The sequence below is a fragment of the Salmo trutta genome, chromosome 19 (genome assembly GCF_901001165.1).
Source record: "Salmo trutta chromosome 19, fSalTru1.1, whole genome shotgun sequence".
Lineage (NCBI taxonomy): Eukaryota > Metazoa > Chordata > Actinopteri > Salmoniformes > Salmonidae > Salmo > Salmo trutta.
The window spans coordinates 28,246,489-28,267,105 of record NC_042975.1 but is presented as its reverse complement, the minus strand read 5'-3'; the positions used below and the strand labels follow the sequence as shown (position 1 = coordinate 28,267,105).

The 20,617-nt window shown below is 42.4% G+C and overlaps 2 protein-coding genes across 3 annotated transcripts in view; both read right to left on the bottom strand.

The window, feature by feature from the left end:
• rars1 (arginyl-tRNA synthetase 1) overlaps positions 1–11,276 on the bottom strand; it is a 32,944-nt gene extending 21,668 nt beyond the window's left edge. The window contains exons 1-4 of the mRNA XM_029700371.1: positions 11,113–11,276; positions 10,376–10,510; positions 9,922–10,110; positions 2,631–2,739 (exon numbers count right to left, since the gene is read on the bottom strand). Of these exons, the coding sequence (XP_029556231.1) occupies positions 2,631–2,739; positions 9,922–10,110; positions 10,376–10,510; positions 11,113–11,157 (478 nt within the window). The 5' untranslated portion in view covers positions 11,158–11,276. The remainder of the gene's footprint in view (positions 1–2,630; positions 2,740–9,921; positions 10,111–10,375; positions 10,511–11,112) is intronic.
• A 4,337-nt stretch (positions 11,277–15,613) lies between these two features.
• Positions 15,614–20,617, bottom strand: part of LOC115154292 (protein KIBRA) — a 48,237-nt gene continuing 43,233 nt past the window's right edge. For both annotated transcript variants that reach the window (XM_029700366.1, XM_029700368.1), the window contains exons 22-23: positions 18,785–18,903; positions 15,614–18,282 (exon numbers count right to left, since the gene is read on the bottom strand). In XM_029700366.1, coding sequence (XP_029556226.1) covers positions 18,216–18,282; positions 18,785–18,903 — 186 coding nt within the window. In that variant the 3' untranslated portion in view covers positions 15,614–18,215. The remainder of the gene's footprint in view (positions 18,283–18,784; positions 18,904–20,617) is intronic.

The following is a 20,617-nucleotide window of genomic DNA, read 5'->3' as shown; positions in this document are numbered from 1 at the left end:
TCTTAGCTATTTCATCAGCGAAATGTGTGAGTGAGCTCCACATGCTCTCGATGAGCCTGGTCTGCCTACGGTGGAAGGCAGATGACCTAGGCGTGACCTTATGGCCCAATCCAGCCTTTTTGCCTGAGGTTCACATCAATGAAGCCATCGAGCTGGCGGCCTACTGCTCCCCTCCTGATTGCGGAGGAGGAGCGGGCAAATCTGGTGTCCAAATCACGTTGCATCCTGCCACACCATGGGCTCTGCCATTCTTCCAGTGGCACTGGTGCATTAGGTTAGTAGTGCTATTCCTCGTGACTTTGTTGGTCATCCACACTTTCAACCGTGCTGACGGTCTGAAAGGTATGAAGTAGAACGGAAGGTATTTTCTTAAAACGGCATTGTTGGTTAAGTGCTTGTAAGTAAGCATTTCACTGTAAGGTCTACACCTGCTGTATTCGGCGCATGTGACAAATAAAATTTGAACTATGGTTCTACGAACACCTGGAAGATCGTTAGCACTTTCCTGTCACTGAATCTTTTGAGCGAGAAGATTCTCTGAGACAGTGCGTGGTCTGACGTACGGTTTCATATGAACCGCGGGGGCACATCCTCCCAACTGTCACGTCACCGGCGTGACTTCGTTGTTATTATTGCTCGACCTGCGCGGAGTGCAAGGGATATTATCCATACTTTCAACCGTACTGACAGTCTTCCAGGTATTCGTAGAACCATAGTTACATTCCTAACTTCTGTTAAACTATATAGCCTTCCTATATTTTGTTTCAAACCAAGCACATTTTGCCTAGTGGCGCACACTGTTGCGTTTTGGCCACTTAAGAAAAAAAAAAAAAAAAAAAAAAGACATTTCCGCTAACAATCCTAAAATCTCATAAGAAATTAGGTGGTGTTTTTGGTGTAAGAGTAATGTTATACTATTACATTTGGTTCTAACTTTACTAAACAAGCAACATTGTGAGAAGTGGCAGAGACGCTCCGGCAGCACTGCACTCCTACACAGAATGAGCTAGTTGTGCACGTAGCCTACTCTAATTCCTTGCGAAGAATTTGGTGTAGCAGAAACGAGATACCACATGGTTGGCTGTTTCATAAATCTGGGAATATTTTTCCAAAGGAAACATTTCTGGTTGGTCTCAGGGAATGTAAAACAGTTAGGAATCGATACTTTTAAAATGTGATTGAGCTGAATGCGCAAGTAATGAGAATAGACAGCCTTAAGTTTGACAAAATTACCTTATATATCCTTTTGTCTAATACTGCTATTAACTTTTGTAGCTCTTCTTCAGAAACGTGCATTTTGTAAGTAATTATGCCTAACTGTCCTCCCCAAGTTTAAGTGGAATTTAGTCTGAAAAGGTTTGAGAAATGTGACTGGTTGACGATAGAATATCAGATCTCAACAACGACTGGAGAATTGTTTAACAGACCACATCCTTATAATATATATATTTTAATAAGCGCAACGTGACTGCAAGAGACAGGTTGGAACGTCTGAAACACGGGACAAATCAACTTAATTTCTTTATTAGTGGGGTTTGAATTTGTTGACAACATGCGGGACATGATTGTTTGGTTGCAGGAGAAAGGGCCAAAATGCGGGACTGTCCCGCACAATCCTGAACACGTGGTCAACTTAGTTTAACCAGATGTATCAATCTAAAGCATCCGGTTGGAATTTCACTCACCACTAAATATGGTGAGGAGAGGAAGCCCAGTGGCCAGCCTATTAGAGTATGGAGCGAGATGGAACTGGGCCGACATTCTGCAAATGTTCTCATCGATGAAACATTTAATATCAATAAAGTTTTGTTCCCAAAACAATAATCTGTTGCGAACAGTAGACTAAGTTTTGTAGACTTTTGCATTGTTTAGAAGGAGTGCAAGGGCAAATGGAGTTCTTGCACATAGGCACTTCAGAGTCGGCGTTCCCTAACAGAAATATGCAAATACATGCTAAAACGCGCCAATAACATGCTGACCACACCGCTCGCTTCGCGTGCACGAGCTTTGCTAAATAAATTTACACGTACATGTTATTCAATCATTGCACCCACACTGCTCGCGAGCATCTGCGTGGCCAGGCGCTAAAATTGAAATAGGTTCTATTTGTGATGCTCAACGCGCTGCAAGTCCAGCCTCTCCCATCTCCTCATTGGTTTTTAGGAACATATACCCACGTGGATGATTGATAGAAACTTAGGTCCACTCTCCGGTCGGTTGTAGCAATGCTCTAAAGTTGGTTGCAAACAGCCATATAAAGTCCAAAGAAGAAAAAGAAGCCTGAAAGAAGGAGCGATGAGAAACTCATTTGGTTTACCGTTTAATCTGCGGATTAATTGTCGGAGTAGAGGAACTTGTGCCTTTCAGGTAAAATAACAACCCAATGTTTATATACCAGGACAAATTAGCTAGCAATAGCAAGCTAGCTAGCTAAATTGCCATGAATGTTTAATGCTTTTTGACCTGTCCCCAAATGAATATAATTGGTTCAGTTTGTTTTGATATTTCAACCTGTGTGTCCTGATCGCTTCTGGTGAGGGTGAACAAAATCAACATGCGCACGATGGCGGACAGCATGTAAGATCGTGCTTGGCTCTGCCCACCTCCTTATTTGGTGAATTTTCACAAACCTGGTCCAGCAATTTCTGTCTTCTCAATGAGCTCATTGTCTGGAATGTTCTGCTGAATCTTCTCAGCGATCTCCCTGGGGTTCACTTTCAGGCCCTTTGATTTCATCATCTGAAACACAATAAATCCAAAACAATGACACTCCCATTTCATTCACCTTCTAGTAACTGCTCAAATTAGTTGAGCTGTTGATATTTAGGCTATATGCAAAACCAACTCAGAAAGACAAAGAGTTAGTGGGAAAGAGTTTGCAGGGACACAGACAACACAAACGCATAACAAAACGGGTAACAAAAGAAGACAAGGTGGATCCACACTTGAACATTAGAAAAAAGTTGGTTTAAATTAACACAAACCCCTACATTTCAGTTAGTTTATTTGACTCCCTGCCCTGCAGTATATCCTGTTATTTTATGTGTTTGTTTGTTTACCATGTCATCACTGTGCATGTGTTGTGTTCCTGTTGGTTCCACTTTTCTGGGCTCTGTTATTTACTTAACAAATAAGGAATACTCAAAATGTGCACTTATAAATCATAACAATTTTAATAAAAATACAGCTGTAGACAGAAGTCAAAGATCAAACATACAACTGATGTCTCTCTTGAGTTCTGCAAAATAGGAAAAGTCCAAGTTGCTTTTAATATGCTTGCAGTCAACCCCTAGTGATGTAACTGCCTACGTCAACACCTTCTACTCTTGAGACAAAGCCCATGCATATACAGTTGTACAAACTTGCAGGAGAGACAATAGTTCCAGTGTTTTAAGGGCTCAGCAGTAATTTTCCACTCCCCAAGTTGCTTTATAGTGGTATGTCTGACTAGTCTCTTATCGCTTTCACTCCCCTGCAGGGTTCTGTGTCTATGAATCTCTTTTAGCCTTAAAGCGCTCTCACAGACACCCTGTTTTGACTGCAAAAACTCACACATCTCTCAGACCGTTTCTTTATAAGAGGCAGAGACTAGAAAAGAACTGTGGAACAATATTAAACCTTATAATGAATATATATATTGCTAATCTGTAGTCCAGGACCCAATAAATGTAGTGGGGGAGGGGTATTATTGCCCTTCCCCTTCTATTAATACAACATAAGCATAATGAATTATTATAATACATCACACATTTGGTGCAGCACCTATCATGACCCCAAGGTGACCCCATAATTCCCCAGGCTGAATCAGGACATGTTCCCAAACTACCTGACCATGTCCCCAAATTAACCATCAATTAACCATAAATATTCAAAATAAACCCTATTTAAATCTATTAAAAAAAACTTTGTCACAGAAAATAGATGATTTGCAGTATGGGCCAGATGAGATGGTCATTACCAATAAGTAAATTAATAGGGTCATTTTAGGTGCCACAGAATTTTATATCCCATCAAAGGTGTAACAACGTTTTATATGCATTATTAGAATGATCCACTCTCACATATGCGTTATTTGTATTGAGCATCGAGACAAGCAGTGAAAAAAAAAAAATCCTTAACAAAAAAGGTTAATGCAAGGAGGCTTCGAACAAGAGGTTAACCGGAGTATACCACCTGGCAGCAATAGTAATTGACCTACATGACAACTACTTGACAAGACCATTAGGCTATTTTGAAAGGGGGGGGGCTACGATGACCTTAAAAATGTGACTTGTTTCAGGAAATTAGGCGTATGTCGCACGTCACAACTTCACAGGGGCAGCACTTGAACATCGTTTTTTTGTTATCAAAATGCATATTTTTGGGCAGAAATGCCTTCTGCAACATGTGAACTTTCATGTACCTTAATAAAACTTGTATTCCATCCATAAACAGAAATAAATTGTTAAATTAAGAGCCTAGTTGGTTTAGCCATGTAAAATACAGGAACCTTCCGAATAACAATGATTGCCCGAGATAACGTAAGGGCTGGACATGCCGGGAGATGAGTTTAGATTGGTCTGCCATGTAACATGCTTCTGTCTATAACGTGAGCTGCTCAGTATGTTTAGACAGTCCTTTCTACAGCGCTGTTTTTGAAAGATATAACAGCCATCGAGAACTACAAAAGTTGCTACTTTTCTCAACAACATTAATGCCCTGAACTTAGCAGGCACTATCGACAGATCAGTAAGAACAAGTGATGGGCTACTTTCTGCACACACCAGTCAGTGTGAACCGGAGTGACTACCATTCAAAAGTTTGAGGTCACTTAGAAATGTCCTTTTTTTTTGTCCATTAAAAGAATATCAAATTGATCAGAAATACAGTGTAGACATTGTTAAATGTTGTAAATGACTGACTATTGTAGCTGGAAACGGCTGATTTTTTAAATGGAATATCTACATAGGCGTACACAGGCCCATTATCAGCAATCGTCACTCCTGTGTTCCAATGGCACATTGTGTTAGCTAATCCAAGTTTATCCTTTTCCAAGACTAATTGATCATTAGAAAACCCTTTTGCAATTATGTTAGCACAGCTGAAAACTGTTGTGCTGATTAAAGGGGCGGCAGGTAGCCTAGTGGTTAGAGCGTTGGACTTGGTTGCAAGATCGAATCCCCGAGCTGACAAGGTAAAAATCTGTCGTCCTGCCCTTGAACAAGGCAGTTAACCCACTGTTCCTAGGCTGTCATTGAAAATAAGAATTTGTTCTTAACTGACCTGCCTAGTTAAATAAAGGTAATTAAAAAAAAGAAGAAAAAAAAGAAGCAATAAAACTGGCCTTCTTTAGACAAGTTGAGTATCTGAAGCATTAGCATTTGTGGGTTCAATTACAGGCTCAAAATGGCCAGAAACAAATAACTTTCTTCTGAAACTCATCAGTCTATTCTTGTTCTGAGAAATTAAGGCGGTCTGTAATCGAGCCCACAAATTTCACCAAAAATGACATACCCAAATCTAACTGCCTGTAGCTCAGGCCCTGAAGCAAGGATATGCATATTCTTGGTACCATTTGAAAGGAAACTTGGAAGTTTGTGGAAATGTGAAAGGAATGTAGATCTGGTAAAAGATATTACAAAAAAAACACATTATTTAGTGTTTTTTTGTACCATCATCTTTGAAACGTAAGAGACAGGCCATAATGCATTATTCCAGCCCAGCTGCAATTTAGATTTTGGCCACTAGATGGCAGCAGTGGGTGTGCAACGTTTTAGACTGATCCAATGAACCATGGCATTTCTGATCAACATTTTGTATTAAGACTGCCCAAATGCACCTCATTTGTTTTATTAATAACTTTCCATGTTCAAAACTGTGCACTCCTCAAACAATAGCATGGTATTCTTTCACTGTAATAGCTACTGTAAATTGGACAGTGCAGTTATATTAACAAGAATTTAAGCTTTCTGCCAATATCAGATATGTCTATGTCCTGGGAAATTTTCTTGTTACTTGCAAGAGACAGGCTCATGCTAATCGCATTAGCCTACATTAGCGCAACCATCTTGTGGATGGGACACCAATCCCGAAGAGGTTAATGGACAAAATACATTTGCTTTTCTTTCAAAAACAAGGAGATTTCTAAGTGACCCCAAACTTTTGAATGGTAGTGTAGCTACAAAACGGAGTTAAATGGTTCCAGTCAGCAATGTTCTTCCACTAATCTCATTGCAACTCCCCTCCAAGTCTCCGACCACTACCTTGTATCCTTTTCCCTCTCGCTCTCATCCAACACTTCTCACTCTGCCCCTACTCGGATGGTATTGCGCCGTCCCAACCTTCGCTCTCTCTCTCCCGCTACTCTCTCCTCTTCCATCCTATCATCTCTTCCCTCTGCTCAAACCTTCTTCAACCTATCTCCTGATTCTGCCTCAACCCTCCTCTCCTCCCTTTCTGCATCCTTTGATTTTCTCTGTCCCCTATCCTCCAGGCCGGCTCGGTCCTCCCCTCCTGCTCCGTGGCTCGACGACTCACTGCGAGCTCACAGAACAGGGCTCCAGGCAGCCGAGCGGAAATGGAGGAAAACTCGCCTCCCTGCGGACCTGGCATCCTTTCACTCCCTCCCCTCTACATTTTCCTCTTCTGTCTCTGCTGCTAAAGCCACTTTCTACCACTCTAAATTCCAAGCATCTGCCTCTAACCCTAGGAAGCTCTTTGCCACCTTCTCCTCCCTCCTGAATCCTCCTCCCCCCCTCCACCCTCTCTGCGGATGACTTCGTCAACCATTTTGAAAAGAAGGTTGACGACATCCGATCCTCGTTTGCTAAGTCAAACGACACCGCTGGTCCTGCTCACACTGCCCTACCCTGTGCTTTGACCTCTTTCTCCCCTCTCTCTCCAGATGAAATCTTGCGTCTTGTGACGGCCGGCCGCCCAACAACCTGCCCACTTGACCCTATCCCCTCCTCTCTTCTCCAGACCATTTCCGCAGACCTATTCCCCTACCTCACCTCGCTCATCAACTCATCCTTGACCGCTGGCTACGTCCCTTCAGTCTTCAAGAGAGCGAGAGTTGCACCCCTTCTGAAAAAACCTACACTCGATCCCTCCGATGTCAACAACTACAGACCAGTATCCCTTTCTTTTCTCTCCAAAACTCTTGAACGTGCCGTCCTTGGCCAGCTCTCTTGCTATCTCTCTCAGAATGACCTTCTTGATCCTAATCAGTCAGGTTTCAAGACTGGGCTTTCAACTGAGACTGCTCTTCTCTGTGTCACGGAGGCTCTCCGCACTGCTAAAGCTAACTCTCTCTCCTCTGCTCTCATCCTTCTAGACCTATCTGCTGCCTTTGATACTGTGAACCATCAGATCCTCCTCTCCACCCTCTCCGAGCTGGGCATCTCCGGCGCGGCCCACGCTTGGATTGCGTCCTACCTGACAGGTCGCTCCTACCAGGTGGCATGGCGAGAATCTGTCTCCGCACCACGTGCTCTCACCTCTGGTGTCCCCCAAGGCTCTGTTCTAGACCCTCTCCTATTCTCGCTATACACCAAGTCACTTGGCTCTGTCATATCCTCACATGGTCTCTCCTATCATTGCTATGCAGACGACACACAATTAATCTTCTCCTTTCCCCCTTCTGATAACCAGGTGGCGAATCGCATCTCTGCATGTCTGGCAGACATATCAGTGTGGATGACGGATCACCACCTCAAGCTGAACCTCGGCAAGACGGAGCTGCTCCTCCTCCCGGGGAAGGACTGCCCGTTCCATGATCTCGCCATCACGGTTGACAACTCCCTTGTGTCCTCCTCCCAGAGTGCTAAGAACCTTGGCGTGACCCTGGACAACACCCTGTCGTTCTCCACTAACATCCAAGGCGGTGACCCGATCCTGTAGGTTCATGCTCTACAACATTCGCAGAGTACGACCCTGCCTCACACAGGAAGCGGCGCAGGTCCTAATCCAGGCACTTGTCATCTCCCGTCTGGATTACTGCAACTCGCTGTTGGCTGGGCTCCCTGCCTGTGCCATTCAACCCCTACAACTCATCCAGAACGCCGCAGCCCGTCTGGTGTTCAACCTTCCCAAGTTCTCTCACGTCACCCCGCTCCTCCGCTCTCTCCACTGGCTTCCAGTTGAAGCTCGCATCCGCTACAAGACCATGGTGCTTGCCTACGGAGCTGTCAGGGGAACGGCACCTCCGTACCTTCAGGCTCTGATCAGGCCCTACACCCAAACAAGGGCACTGCGTTCATCCACCTCTGGCCTGCTCGCCTCCCTACCTCTGAGGAAGCACAGTTCCCGCTTAGCCCAGTCAAAACTGTTCGCTGCTCTGGCACCCCAATGGTGGAACAAGCTCCCTCACGACGCCAGGACAGCGGAGTCAATCACCACCTTCCGGAGACACCTGAAACCCCACCTCTTTAAGGAATACCTGGGATAGGATAAAGTAATCCTTCTAACCCCCCCCTAAAAGACTTAGATGTACTATTGTAAAGTGGTTGTTCCACTGGATATTATAAGATGAATGCACCAATTTGTAAGTCGCTCTGGATAAGAGCGTCTGCTAAATGACTTAAATGTAATGAATCGTTAATCCATGTCTAAGGGTAAGAGTCTAGCTACATTTTCCAGATATACGTTTCTAATTTTGTCAGAAAGTCATTATTATTGCAAGTTAAAGCGTACTGTTAGTGAGCTAGCAAACGTTAGCTTACTGGCTCGCTAGCTAACGTTACGTGTATGATCTCTGTAGTAAACTTATTTGAATCAGAAATCCATTTGCTAGTTATAGCCTAATGTTAGCTAGCTAACATTGAACCTAGTTTGTTAGCTTTAGCTACCTGCAGATCCATACTACAGCTATGAGAATGTTTGTATTGGTAGTAGTATGAGTTGGGGTTATGCCGGTTCATTGTTTAGCTAGCTAGCAGCTACATGTCTAAACAAAAGACTCCACTTCAGCCAGAATATTACATGACCCATAAAATTAGCAAGTGGGTCTGGGGGTGATTACGGCCATGTTGGGTAAGCGTTGTCTAATAACGATCAAATAATTATCTGGACACTTTCTGTTTTCGATATTGCTACAAGGCAAGTACTATCACTGTGCCATTTACAACTTCTGTATCCTGTGCATGTGACAAATAAACTTTGATTTTATTTGATATAGCGTGTTTATCACATGTGAATCCTTAAAGAAATGGTTGGGCTAAGGCTTAAGAGGGTGTGAACAATGCTGAATGGGTGTAGACAAGCTCTCCAGTAGGTGTACCAAAATGTTCAAGGGCCATTTTCTCAAAAGTGGGGTTACAAGTTTATAAGTTTATCAACATTCAAAGCAGAATTACTTTCCCATTGTTCCTCAACTGTAGTGTATGATATGCAATTTCCTAGCTCCGAGTCTTTACTTTTATCCAATGTAAAAACAATTTAAAATGTTGCTACATAAGACTGAATTGAGGCGATCGGTCAAAAATGTTGAATAGACCTCCTTTATCTTTTCCCTGTAAAAACACATGGTTGTGTGAAACGTGGGATTTTGTCATTAATGCAAAAACATGCCTTTTGTCTAACGCTAGTAGCCTGGTCAAGGATGTATCATGCAATATTGGCACACTTCACATATGACAGACCAAGTGGAACAAAAGTCAGGTGGAGGTTTAATGTATATTTCTGGTGTCCAAGAAACCCATTTTTAAAAAAACCCATTGGTTGTTGGATATAAAGTCTAAGATCTTTGATCGGCTGCTGGGGAATTTGTTACAGGAAATAAATCACTGCCAGCTGGTTAGGTTAGCAAATCTAATGGGAACAGCTAACATGTAGCGTTTTATCACATGCAACTACATCCATGATTTGAATTGGCTGATGGGCATTTTGAGACTGAGAAACAAGCTTCAAAGAGAATAAGATCCATCAGTGTTATTGTACCACCTGGGCCATGGCCATAGCGCTGTTACACTGGTAGTCCCCAAATTTGGCCTGCTGGTTGGGGGTGACGGCCAGGGGAGGGTTCTCCAGGTCAGGCCAGGCCTCCCGGATGGCCTCACCAAAGATCTCCTGAAGACGCTGGTTGATGTTCATCATGGTCTTACTGCACTGGCTCCTCTCTTCCTGCAGACTCTGGGGAGGGAGGATAGACAGAGGAGCACTTCAATAAAACATATAGGGGACAACCTATAGATAGCTACTCAGTCTCTCCTCCTACAGGCTCTTTGGGGGAAACTTGGAACAACTTATAAAGAATCTCTCACGCTCTCTCAAGCAGACATAACAGGTGAAACAAAGCATCTAGTCACCTGTATGTGAATGAATAAGATAGCTCAATCTCCTAACATTAATGTACCCAGAGTGGAGTGTGGAAATACCTATGCAAGTTATCACTCACCCTTTTGAGGATGTTGAGGCGGTATTTGAGCTTGGCGTTCTCCTCTCTCAGCCCATCCAGGTGTGAGGACAAGCCCAGGCTCTGTGGGTTCTTCAGGCTCTCGATCTCAGCAGTCAGGGAATGGATATCTTGCTCCTAGACAGACGAAGGGTTCACAGTCAAGAAAATGTCCTGCCTCTACACCTATACCAGGTCTACGAAAACAGCACAAATGCAGGATTGGTTGACGTACAGTGTGCAATGACATCCAGGACTTTGACTCAAACTCAAAACTTAGCTAGTGACATCAGCACAGATTGAGGAAATCACATGATGCCACACCCGTCAGAACAAAACTGAAAGCTTCAGCTAGCTAGCTAAATTAACTAATAACTGTCCCTTAACGTTAGAGTATGTTATGATTGATAGTTATCACGAAACGTCTAGATGGGAAGGGCCGTACAATGAATCCGTTCCTGCATTATCAACATGAGTGACAGCCGAACTGTCAGTCTTTGCAGTAACAATTACACTGAATACAGCTAGCTAGAACACAAGGATAACACTTCGCTGGTATCAGACTTCACACGTTTTGTAGCACATTTCAAGGCAGCTAGCAAGCTGCTGCAATGTTTAGCTAGCTTACCAGCTGCCACATTACGTCAAACGAGTCCACGTTAGCGTAGCTACCAACATTTTCTAAATTTCAGTACATTATTGCAAACCAAGAGGTCTTTTTGTAAAGTGTCAGAGCTGACCTGCTGTTGAAGTCGGGACGAGTATTCAGCCACAGGATCTCCCATTGTCGATTAAAAAAATAAATAACGTTAGAACAGTTCATTAGCGTGTTTCTAACTAAATTAGTTTCTGAACCTAGATGAGGCCGAGGCGCAATGAAGTAACATTTCGGAAATTCCATTTACCGCCCTCGTTGGGGTGCCCTAGGTACTACCACCGACGAAAAGGTACTACAGACAAAGTTATGCTTTAACTTTAAATAAAACATAGCAACAAACAGTGGTGTAAAAATACTTTAAAGTACTACTTGAGTCGTTTGTTTTAGGTATCTGTACTTTACTATTTATATTTTTGACTACTTTTACTCCACTACATTCCTTAAGAAAATAATCTACTTTTAAACTCCATACAATTTCCCTCACACCCAAAAGTACAGGAAAGTGGTCCAATTCAGTCACTTATCAAGAGAACATCCCTGGCCATCCCTACTGCCTCTGATCTGGAGGACTCATTAAACACAAATGCTTTGTTTGTAAATTATGGCTGCGTGTTGTAGTGTGCCCCTGGCTATCCGTAAATAAAAAAAATTAAATGTACTGTCTGATCTTATTATAAGCAATTTGAAATGATTTACTTTTGATATTTAAGTAATGACATTTACTTTTGATACTTAAGTATATTTAAAAGCAAATAGTTTTAGACTTTTACTCAAGTAGTATTCTTCTGGGTGACTCAGTTTTACTTGAGCCATTTTCTATGAAGGTATCTTTACTTTAACTCAAGAATGACAATTGGGTACTTTTTCCACCACTGTCAACAATGTTAAGTTGTTACTTTAAGCATTTTTTTGGTCAAAGCTTTTGTAAAAAATGTAATGCTCTGCAAATTACTTTCAAAATTGACATTGAATACACCACAGATACACAAAACAGAGGAGAAAGCACAGGCAAGAGTAGAACAAAAAAACCTTGTTTTACTTGTTGTGAAACTACAAAACATTTTTGTGCTGGTGAAATATTTACAATTCTGGTTGACGGTACAGTGTCCATGATAAAATTCACAGCTTTCAGGAGTCTCACGAGAATGGAAAGAAACACCACACCCAAATCAGAAAGTGCAATAAATACGTTTCTCAAACCATTTCCATACACATACCAGGTTCTTTGCCATCCTTAATACAACAGATTAAAACTTTATAATAAAACAAAAATGCACTTGAACTTAAAAAAAACAAGAATTATATCACATCCTACACGACGACAAATCATTCAATGCTACCAGCTTCAGTTTCTGACAGTGATGGTTTTTTGATTACTTGAAGTAAGACTTACTTAATCATTAGTTTCTGATTATATTGACCACTTCTGTCAACAATATACATGCTGGGTGGTGTTATAGTAGTACGTATAAGGCTTTAGATCCAAGTTACAAACCATCTAGTCAATCGTGGCTAGCTTCAGTTAATCACATATAGATGGCACTGTTCCATCCAGACACTGAAATCCAATAAGAAGTCCTAATATAAGACCTCTGATTGGTTTACTCTCTCTACACTGAAGTAAATCATGATTTTTTTAAAAAAGTAAACAGTTCACATTCAAACAGTACACATTATTTGAGGCAACAAAAAGTAGTGTTATCTGTTTTTGGATGGTGACCACATTTTCGCCTCAGGTTAAAATCATATTTAATCTAAAAAAGGCACACTCTCCAAAGGATCCATTCACAGTATGCAGTTCATGTAGAATAAATTGCTGTGCCATTAATAGTGACTTTCCTTTACAGTGGTGAAGTGCAACATTGTACAGTTTGTAAAATTGTGAAAGGATAGAAATGGTTCAAACTAATAAACTTTTTGGAACACCTTATACACTTATATATACACAAAAGTATGTGGACACCCCTTCAAATTAGTGAATAGAGTTATTTCAGCCACACCCGTTGCTGACAGGCGCATAAAATTGAGCACACAGCCATGCAATCTACATAGAAAAACAGCTCAGTGACTTTCAACGTGCATGCCACCTTTCCAACAAGTCAGTTTCTCACATTTCTGCCCTGCTAGAGCTGCCCCAGTCAACTATAAGTGCCGTTATTGAGAAGTGGAAACGTCTAGGAGCAAAAATGGCTAAGCTGCCAAGTGGTAGAATACAAGCTCACTGAACAGGACCGCGTAAAAATCTTCGTATGCAACACTCACTAAAGTTCCAAACTGCCTCAAAGTAACGTCAGCACAAGAACTGTTAGTTGGGAGTTTTATGAAATGGGTCTCCATGGCCGACGGGCTGCACACAAGCCTAAGATCACCATGCGCAATGCCAAGCTTCGGCTGGAGTGGTGTAAAGCTCACCACCATTGGACTCCGGAGCAGTGGAAACGCGTTCTCTGGAGGGATGAATCACGCTTCACCTTTTATTTTATTTTTTAACCTTTATTTAACTAGGCAAGTCAGTTAAGAACAAATTCTTATTTTCAATGACGGCTTAGGAACAGTGGGTTAACTGCCTTGTTCAGGGGCAGAATGACAGATTTTACCTCATCAGCTCAGGGATTTGACCTTGCAACCTTTCGGTTACAAGTCCAACGCTCTAACCACTAGGCTACCTGCCGCCCCACCTGGCAGTCCGACGGACAAATCTGGGTTTGGCGGATGCCAGAAGAACGCTACAGCATACAATGGCATTCTAGACGATTCTGTGCTTCCAACTTTGTGGCAACAGTTTGGGGAAGGCCCTTTCCTATTTCAGCATGACAATTGGCCAACATAATTGCCTGACCTCACTAATGCTTGTGGCTGAATGGAAGCAAGTCCATGCAGCAATGTTCCAACATCTAGTGGAAAGCCTTCCCAGAAGAGTGGAGGCTGTTATAGCAGCAAAGGGGGAACCAACTCCATATTAATGTCCATGATTTTGGAATGAGATGTTTGACAAGCAGGTGTCCACATACTTTTGGTCATGTAGTGCATTTTTAAAGACGTCCTCCAGCAGCGATTTTGTAACTTTTCCTATTAAAAAGCAATATCCCAAGTATAAATACATTAAAGTACACACACTAAAGGGTAAAACAATTTGTTGAGCAAGCTTCAAGGAGTAGGGTATTCAAGGAGTTGGTCTGATGGTGTCCTCTGATTTGCCTGGCTACCCAGGCTCCTGCTCCAGTCAAACACTACGCCATGACCACAGACTTTAGTTTATTCTCTGCAATGAGTCTGGATCATAGAGAATGATAGAGGCCTCTAGTGGTCAAAAGGCCGTATTAGCATGGACAGCGCCATTGAGGACTTCCACCATTTTAATGTAGTCAGCTGGGTGGGACTTCCATGTCCAACTGGGTCATCAGGAGATATCAGCAAAATCATGAAGAAGAAAATCGATTACTTCAAAATGGAGATTGCCTCAATGGCGCTGCCCATGCTGTCACATACACTAGAATGGCACAGATACAAAGATGATTACTCGATCTCTATGGTCTGGATCGGTGTACGTTCCTGACACTTCACAAAATGCAACATATTTCGGGGGCCGTCTGATTGGTCTAGAAACCGATGGGTTGGGCCAAAGCCAGAACACACGTGGCGGAGGTTTGAAAGGAGCGATTACAAGAGTGCCGTTAAGTTTAAAGGTGGAGCAACTGAAATGTAAGATTCCCTGCGTCTGTGACGCCCGCCATTTGGTGCGACGCAGACCCGGTGGCGAGCGTGGTGAAACTCAGAAGATGTCTGTCCTTTTCACCTGATAAAGTAATGTTAGGATATGTCAGCTATCCCATGAGAGCCTTTGTGCAGAACCCACTAAGGTGTTTCAGATGCCAAGCTTATGGTCATATTGCAGCAGTGTGTTGGAGGGAGATTCTGAGATGTGAGAAGTATGCAGGCGGGCAAGTGACAAAGGAATGTGTAGTATCAGTGGGAAAAAAGTGTCCATTGTGGAGGTGCCCATGTTGCTGGGGATCAGAAGTGCCTTGTGCAAGAAAGACAGGTTGAGGTTGCCAGGGTCAGAGTAGAACCGAAGGTTTCATATGCTGAGGTAGCGAAGAGTCCCGTCCTCCCAGGCCTAGTGTAGGATCAGTTAGGGTGAAAGTAGTAGAATGGGGTGGTGATTTTTATGAAATAGTGGAATGTAGGTGTAGGGTTAAAGACAATTTATGCTTGATCCGAAAATGTGGCCGGTGGCATCATATGGAGGGTGTGACATAATTGCGGAGCCTCCAAAAGGCAGAGGCCAAATCAAGCTCCGTAACGCATTGCCGTGTGCTTCTCAAATTTTGTAACGATGCGGAGTGCTCCGTATAGACATGATTGGTTGATGGTAGGTGATGGCGGGAGGTCCTGTATAAAGACAAACTCACTTCCTTGACAACATCCTTCACAACAGCTCTGCACTGCTCCGCAAAGCATGAATGCCCCGACTTCTAGAGGCCATATCACCATAAATGCTGCACGGACAATGCAAACATCGGATTGACCATGCAGCGCCTCTTAGTTGGTGGTGCAATATGTTCCTTTCCCCCCCCTTCTCCTTTTTTGACGTGTAACGTGATTGACCACACACTACGTGGCAACATGCAAAACAAAATGTGTGAACGCTATGATACCAAAGGCGGCGGCAAAAGACAACCAGTGCATTATGGAATGGCATGTGAACTTCACAGACTATCAGTAAGGGAAAAATCCGTGAAGGAATTCAATTGTCTGATCTAACATTATTAGTATGGGGTGGAGTAGAAAATAATTTCTGATGTTCAAATCAGGGTATTATTTTATCTGTAAAGGGTATGAAACATGGAATGTATTCATCAAACTACAGAACAATGTCCATTGGGGTGAGACACTGGACACCAGTGAATCTCTACTCATAATTTGCAGAACATTAGTGCGAATTCATGACTATCAAAAAAAATCAGACCAAGGTCTTGTGCTATTATACAAATTGAGATGCTGGGCATGTGATTTCATTCCACTCCGACTCCTCTCCATATTCAGAGTCATTATGCTCAACATTCTATGGAAAAAGTCATGAAGCATGAACCTGTTTCAATGTCATCCTGGCTGTTGTGGATTGGACAAATCACTACAGCACCACAGAGTTAGAACTAGCCTAATGTTGTATTGAGCTTTAAGTGGTGTCTGACTGTACATCAGATATTGGGGTGCCCTCTACGTATGGTGCTAAAAAGTGCTCTATTGAGAGGGAAAGAAGCTAGCCATGTTTCTTTTGAAACGTAGGTTACATTTCTGGCTACTCCAATATCAGTAGATTGTAATTCAGGTCTAATATAATTGGTATCACACAATCATGCTTGGTCAACACAAAAAAAGGGTGTGGGAAAGTAGGATTTGTTGAAAAGCAAAACTAATCTTGAACATCTAAAATCACTCCACAGACATTTACATCTGTGTTCAGCATGTGAACAGGGGCCTTTGTACATATCCCCTTATGACCACCCCTTCAAACCAACATCCAAGACATCTATCATCTGAAATGCCATCCATTATTAAGTGTTTACAGGGAGAGAGTAGCAAGCCGACTGTTCTGATGTAGTCTACATCTTTCTCCCTGTACTGTTTCCAGTAGCCTAGTTACAGCCCTCTGATTTCTCCCTGTACTGCCAGTTGATCCACTTACACATTTCACTTCATCACATTTCATTAACACAGACACCACTAGTCGCCTGTGAAAATCACAGATGTGATCAATCAGAGCCAGATATGTACTTGCAACAGTAAGCCTGTTCAACGATGGCACATAGAGAGCACCATGCAGAGATGAAATGACATCCTCAGGAGGACTTTGTCATGTCTGCTTACAGAGAGATATATTGGGAAACATGGCTGCTAGACTAGAAGTGTAGCCTCATCCCAGATCTGTTTGTGCGGTCTCGCCAATTCCTGTGGTCATTGATGTGACAATGCTCCATGCAGGATAAATACAGAGACAGATCAGATCTTATTCATCTCTGTATGTACTAAAGCTTTGCTAGTGTAACAGGGGTCCCTAGTACTGCCCCAGACTGGAAGGGAAGATCCTCTTTGGAAGGGGGCTCATCGACAAATATCCCAGTTAGTGTGATAAGGTTCACATATAGAAAGTCCAGTTGAGAGATGCAAAAAAGATAGCAGAAGAACAATTGGAATACTGTTTGTATGGTTCTTCAAAATGTCCAGTTACAAGGAATTTAAGAGAGGGGGTAAAAGGGATGAGAGCAGGAAAAGTGATCAGACTTTAGGCTAAGATATACTTTAGAGTCCTCAGTTAATTCCATGGTTTTTGGATCACTTCACTACCGTTTTAAATCATACAGTCAATGGGGAGTTTATCACCAGCAATGATCTTCATTAAATACAAGAGAGTTATCTCCTCCACTTTTTTTGTCTTTCACAATCATGTGCTTTGTTAGGCGGTGATTCAACAATCACTCCAGCCTGAAGTGGAGCACTCCTCCCACTTCTTCAATGCCTCCATCCTCTTTTATAGATTACCATTTTAAAAGTGCACAAACTATCCAATAAACTACCTGAGTATAGGTGAGAGTCAGTGCAGTTCCTACACAATGTTGAGAGATGGTGTGTGCACCAGTGAGGGTTACTATGAGAACCATGTGCAGTGTGACTAGGGACAGACAGCCAGTTTCAGTATACTGTACAACCACACAGTCGGTCATAGTACACCATCATACAATAACAATAATGATTTTGTAGACGTGTTGTGCTATAAATAATGTAAAGTACCTCTGGGGGTCGATATTCACATCTTAGATTACAGCAAATAAGTGGTCCTGGCTAAAGAACAGAACTTCTCTTTATCTTTTCAAATTCCACACAGAAAGGGCTGGTGTGTATTGAAATTACGATTTTACCATAAAACATCTAACGGTCGCTTCCAACATCCACTTATTAGTAACAGTAACAATAATGCTACAAAGAGAGTGGAAGAAAACAATGCTCTAGTTGCTAACACAAAAAACTATACAGATTAGCAACTCAGATCTAAAAAAAATGTGACGGTATTTTTTCCTATACATTATTATTTTATTATTCTCCATTCTTCATAATACCACCAGAAGTCTGCGTCAGAGTCATCTGCTTGGAAACAGCAGTTAAGGCTGGAATACTTGAAATGCGCTACACATCGTCGACAGGCAGATCAGGGATGTTGGTCTTTGCTCGAGTGAAGAAGGCCATCTTCTCTCTGAAATCAGAAGAGAAAAGTCTTATCATCTTCACGAGCGTAAAAACACAACTAACCTCCCCTTTTCTACAGTGAACAGAGCAAATCTTTATTTTTCATTGCTAGGCTGTGTGATCACTGAGGCGAACGTCTTTCAGTTGCTTCAGAGCCAGCGTCAATTACTCAATCCCAATCAACTAAGGACTAGCATTGGTCATGAAATTTAAAATGGAGAAACGTGCAATACATATCGTAGCCATTTTCCCCACTTTAGAATTCCATATAATCTTATATTCCTAGACTAACAGGTATACAAACGGAATGGACGACAAATAGTAGTCCATCCAACTGAACCTAATGCTTGGAGACCTGGGTGAGAGAAGCTAAATACAATTTAAACATTGTCATTCATCTAATACATGGGGAAAGAGACATGGCTTAATGGACCAACTCCTCTTACAAGAGGTCTGTTACACTATACTGTTGCTGTACCCTGTAATTTAATGTATTCTACAGTACTGACCTGAAGGACTGGACCTCAGGCACCTCTTTCCTGCTCTGGCCTCGGAGCTTGTGGACGTCCTTGGCCGCAGCACGCATCATCTTCTCCACCCTCTGCTCCTGCAGCTGCTCCTCACGGGTCTGCAGACACAACATCACCACAGAGACACTTAGAGAAGTTGGAGAATAGGCCTAAACAACAAATCCTGGCCAGTCAACAGCTAGAGCAGCATATAACCCCTCACTTCATTTCTCACAGGTGTGTATTAGAACAATGATTCATAATAAAAAGTGTACAGTTGAAGTCAGAAGTTTACATACACTTAGGATGGAGTCATTAAAACTCGTTTTTCAACCACTCCACAAATTTCTTGTTTAACAAACTATAGTTTTTGCAAGTCCGTTAGGACATCTACTTTGTGCATGACACAAGTAATTTTTCCAACAATTGTTTAAAGACAGATTATTTCATTTATAATCCACTGTATCACAATTCCAGTGGGTCAAAAGTTTACATATGCTAAGTTGACTGTGCCTTTAAACAGCTTGGAAAATTCCAGAAAATGGTGGCATTGCTTTAGAAGCTTCTGATAGGCAAATTGACATCATTTGAGTCAATTAGAGGTGCACCTATGGATGTATTTCCAGGCCTACCTTCAAACTCAGTGCCTCTTTGCTTGGCATCATAGGAAAATGAAAAGAAATCAGCCAAGACCTCAGAAAAAAAGTTGTAGACCTCCACAAGTCTGGTCCATCATTGGGAGCAATTTCCAAACGCCTGAAGGTACCACGTTCATCTGTACAAACAATAGTACGCAAGTATAAACACCATGGGACCGCGCAGCCGTCATACCGTTCAGGAAGGAGACATGTTCCGTCTCCTAGAGATGAACGTACTTCGGTGCGAAAAGTGCAAATCAATCCCAGAACAACTGCAAAGGACCTTGTGAAGATGCTGGAGGAAACAGGTACAAAAGTATCTATATCCACAGTAAAACGAGTCCTATATCGACATAACCTGAAAGGCCGCTCAGCAAGGAAGAAGCCACTGCTCCAAAACTGCCATTAAAAAAAGCCAGACTACAGTTTGCAACTCCACACGGGGACAAAGATCATACTTTTTGGAGAAATGTCCTCTGGTCTGATGAAACAAAAATAGAACTGTTTGGCCATAATGACCATTGTTATGTTTGGAGGAAAGAGGGGGAGGCTTGCAAGCCGAAGAACACCATCCCAACCGTGAAGCACGGGGGTGGCAGCATCATGTTGTGGGGGTGCTTTGCTGCAGGAGGGACTGGTGCACTTCACAAAATAGATGGCATCATGAGGGAGGAAAATTCTGTGGATATATTGAATCAACATTTCAAGGCATCAGTCAGGAAGTTAAAGCTTGGTCGCAAATGGGTCTTCCAAATGGACAATGACCCCAAGCATACTTCCAAGTTGTGGCAAAATGGCTTAAGGACAACAAAGTCAAGGTATTGGAGTGGCCAACATAAAGCCCTGACCTCAACCCTATTGAAAAGTTATGGGCAGAACTGAAAAAGCGTGTGCGAGCAAGGAGGCCTACAAACCTGACTCAGTTACACCAGGTATGTCTGGAGGAATGGGCCAAAATTCAACCAACTTATTGTGGGAAGCTTGTGGAAGGCTACCTGAAACGTTTGACCCAAGTGAAACAATTTAAAGGCAATGCTACCAAATACTAATTCAGTGTATGCAAACTTCTGACCCACTGGGAATATGATGAAAGAAATAAAAGCTGAAATAAATCATTCTCTCTACTATTATTCTGACATTTCACATTCTTAAAATAAAGTGGTGATCCTAACTGACCTAAGACAGGGAATTTTTA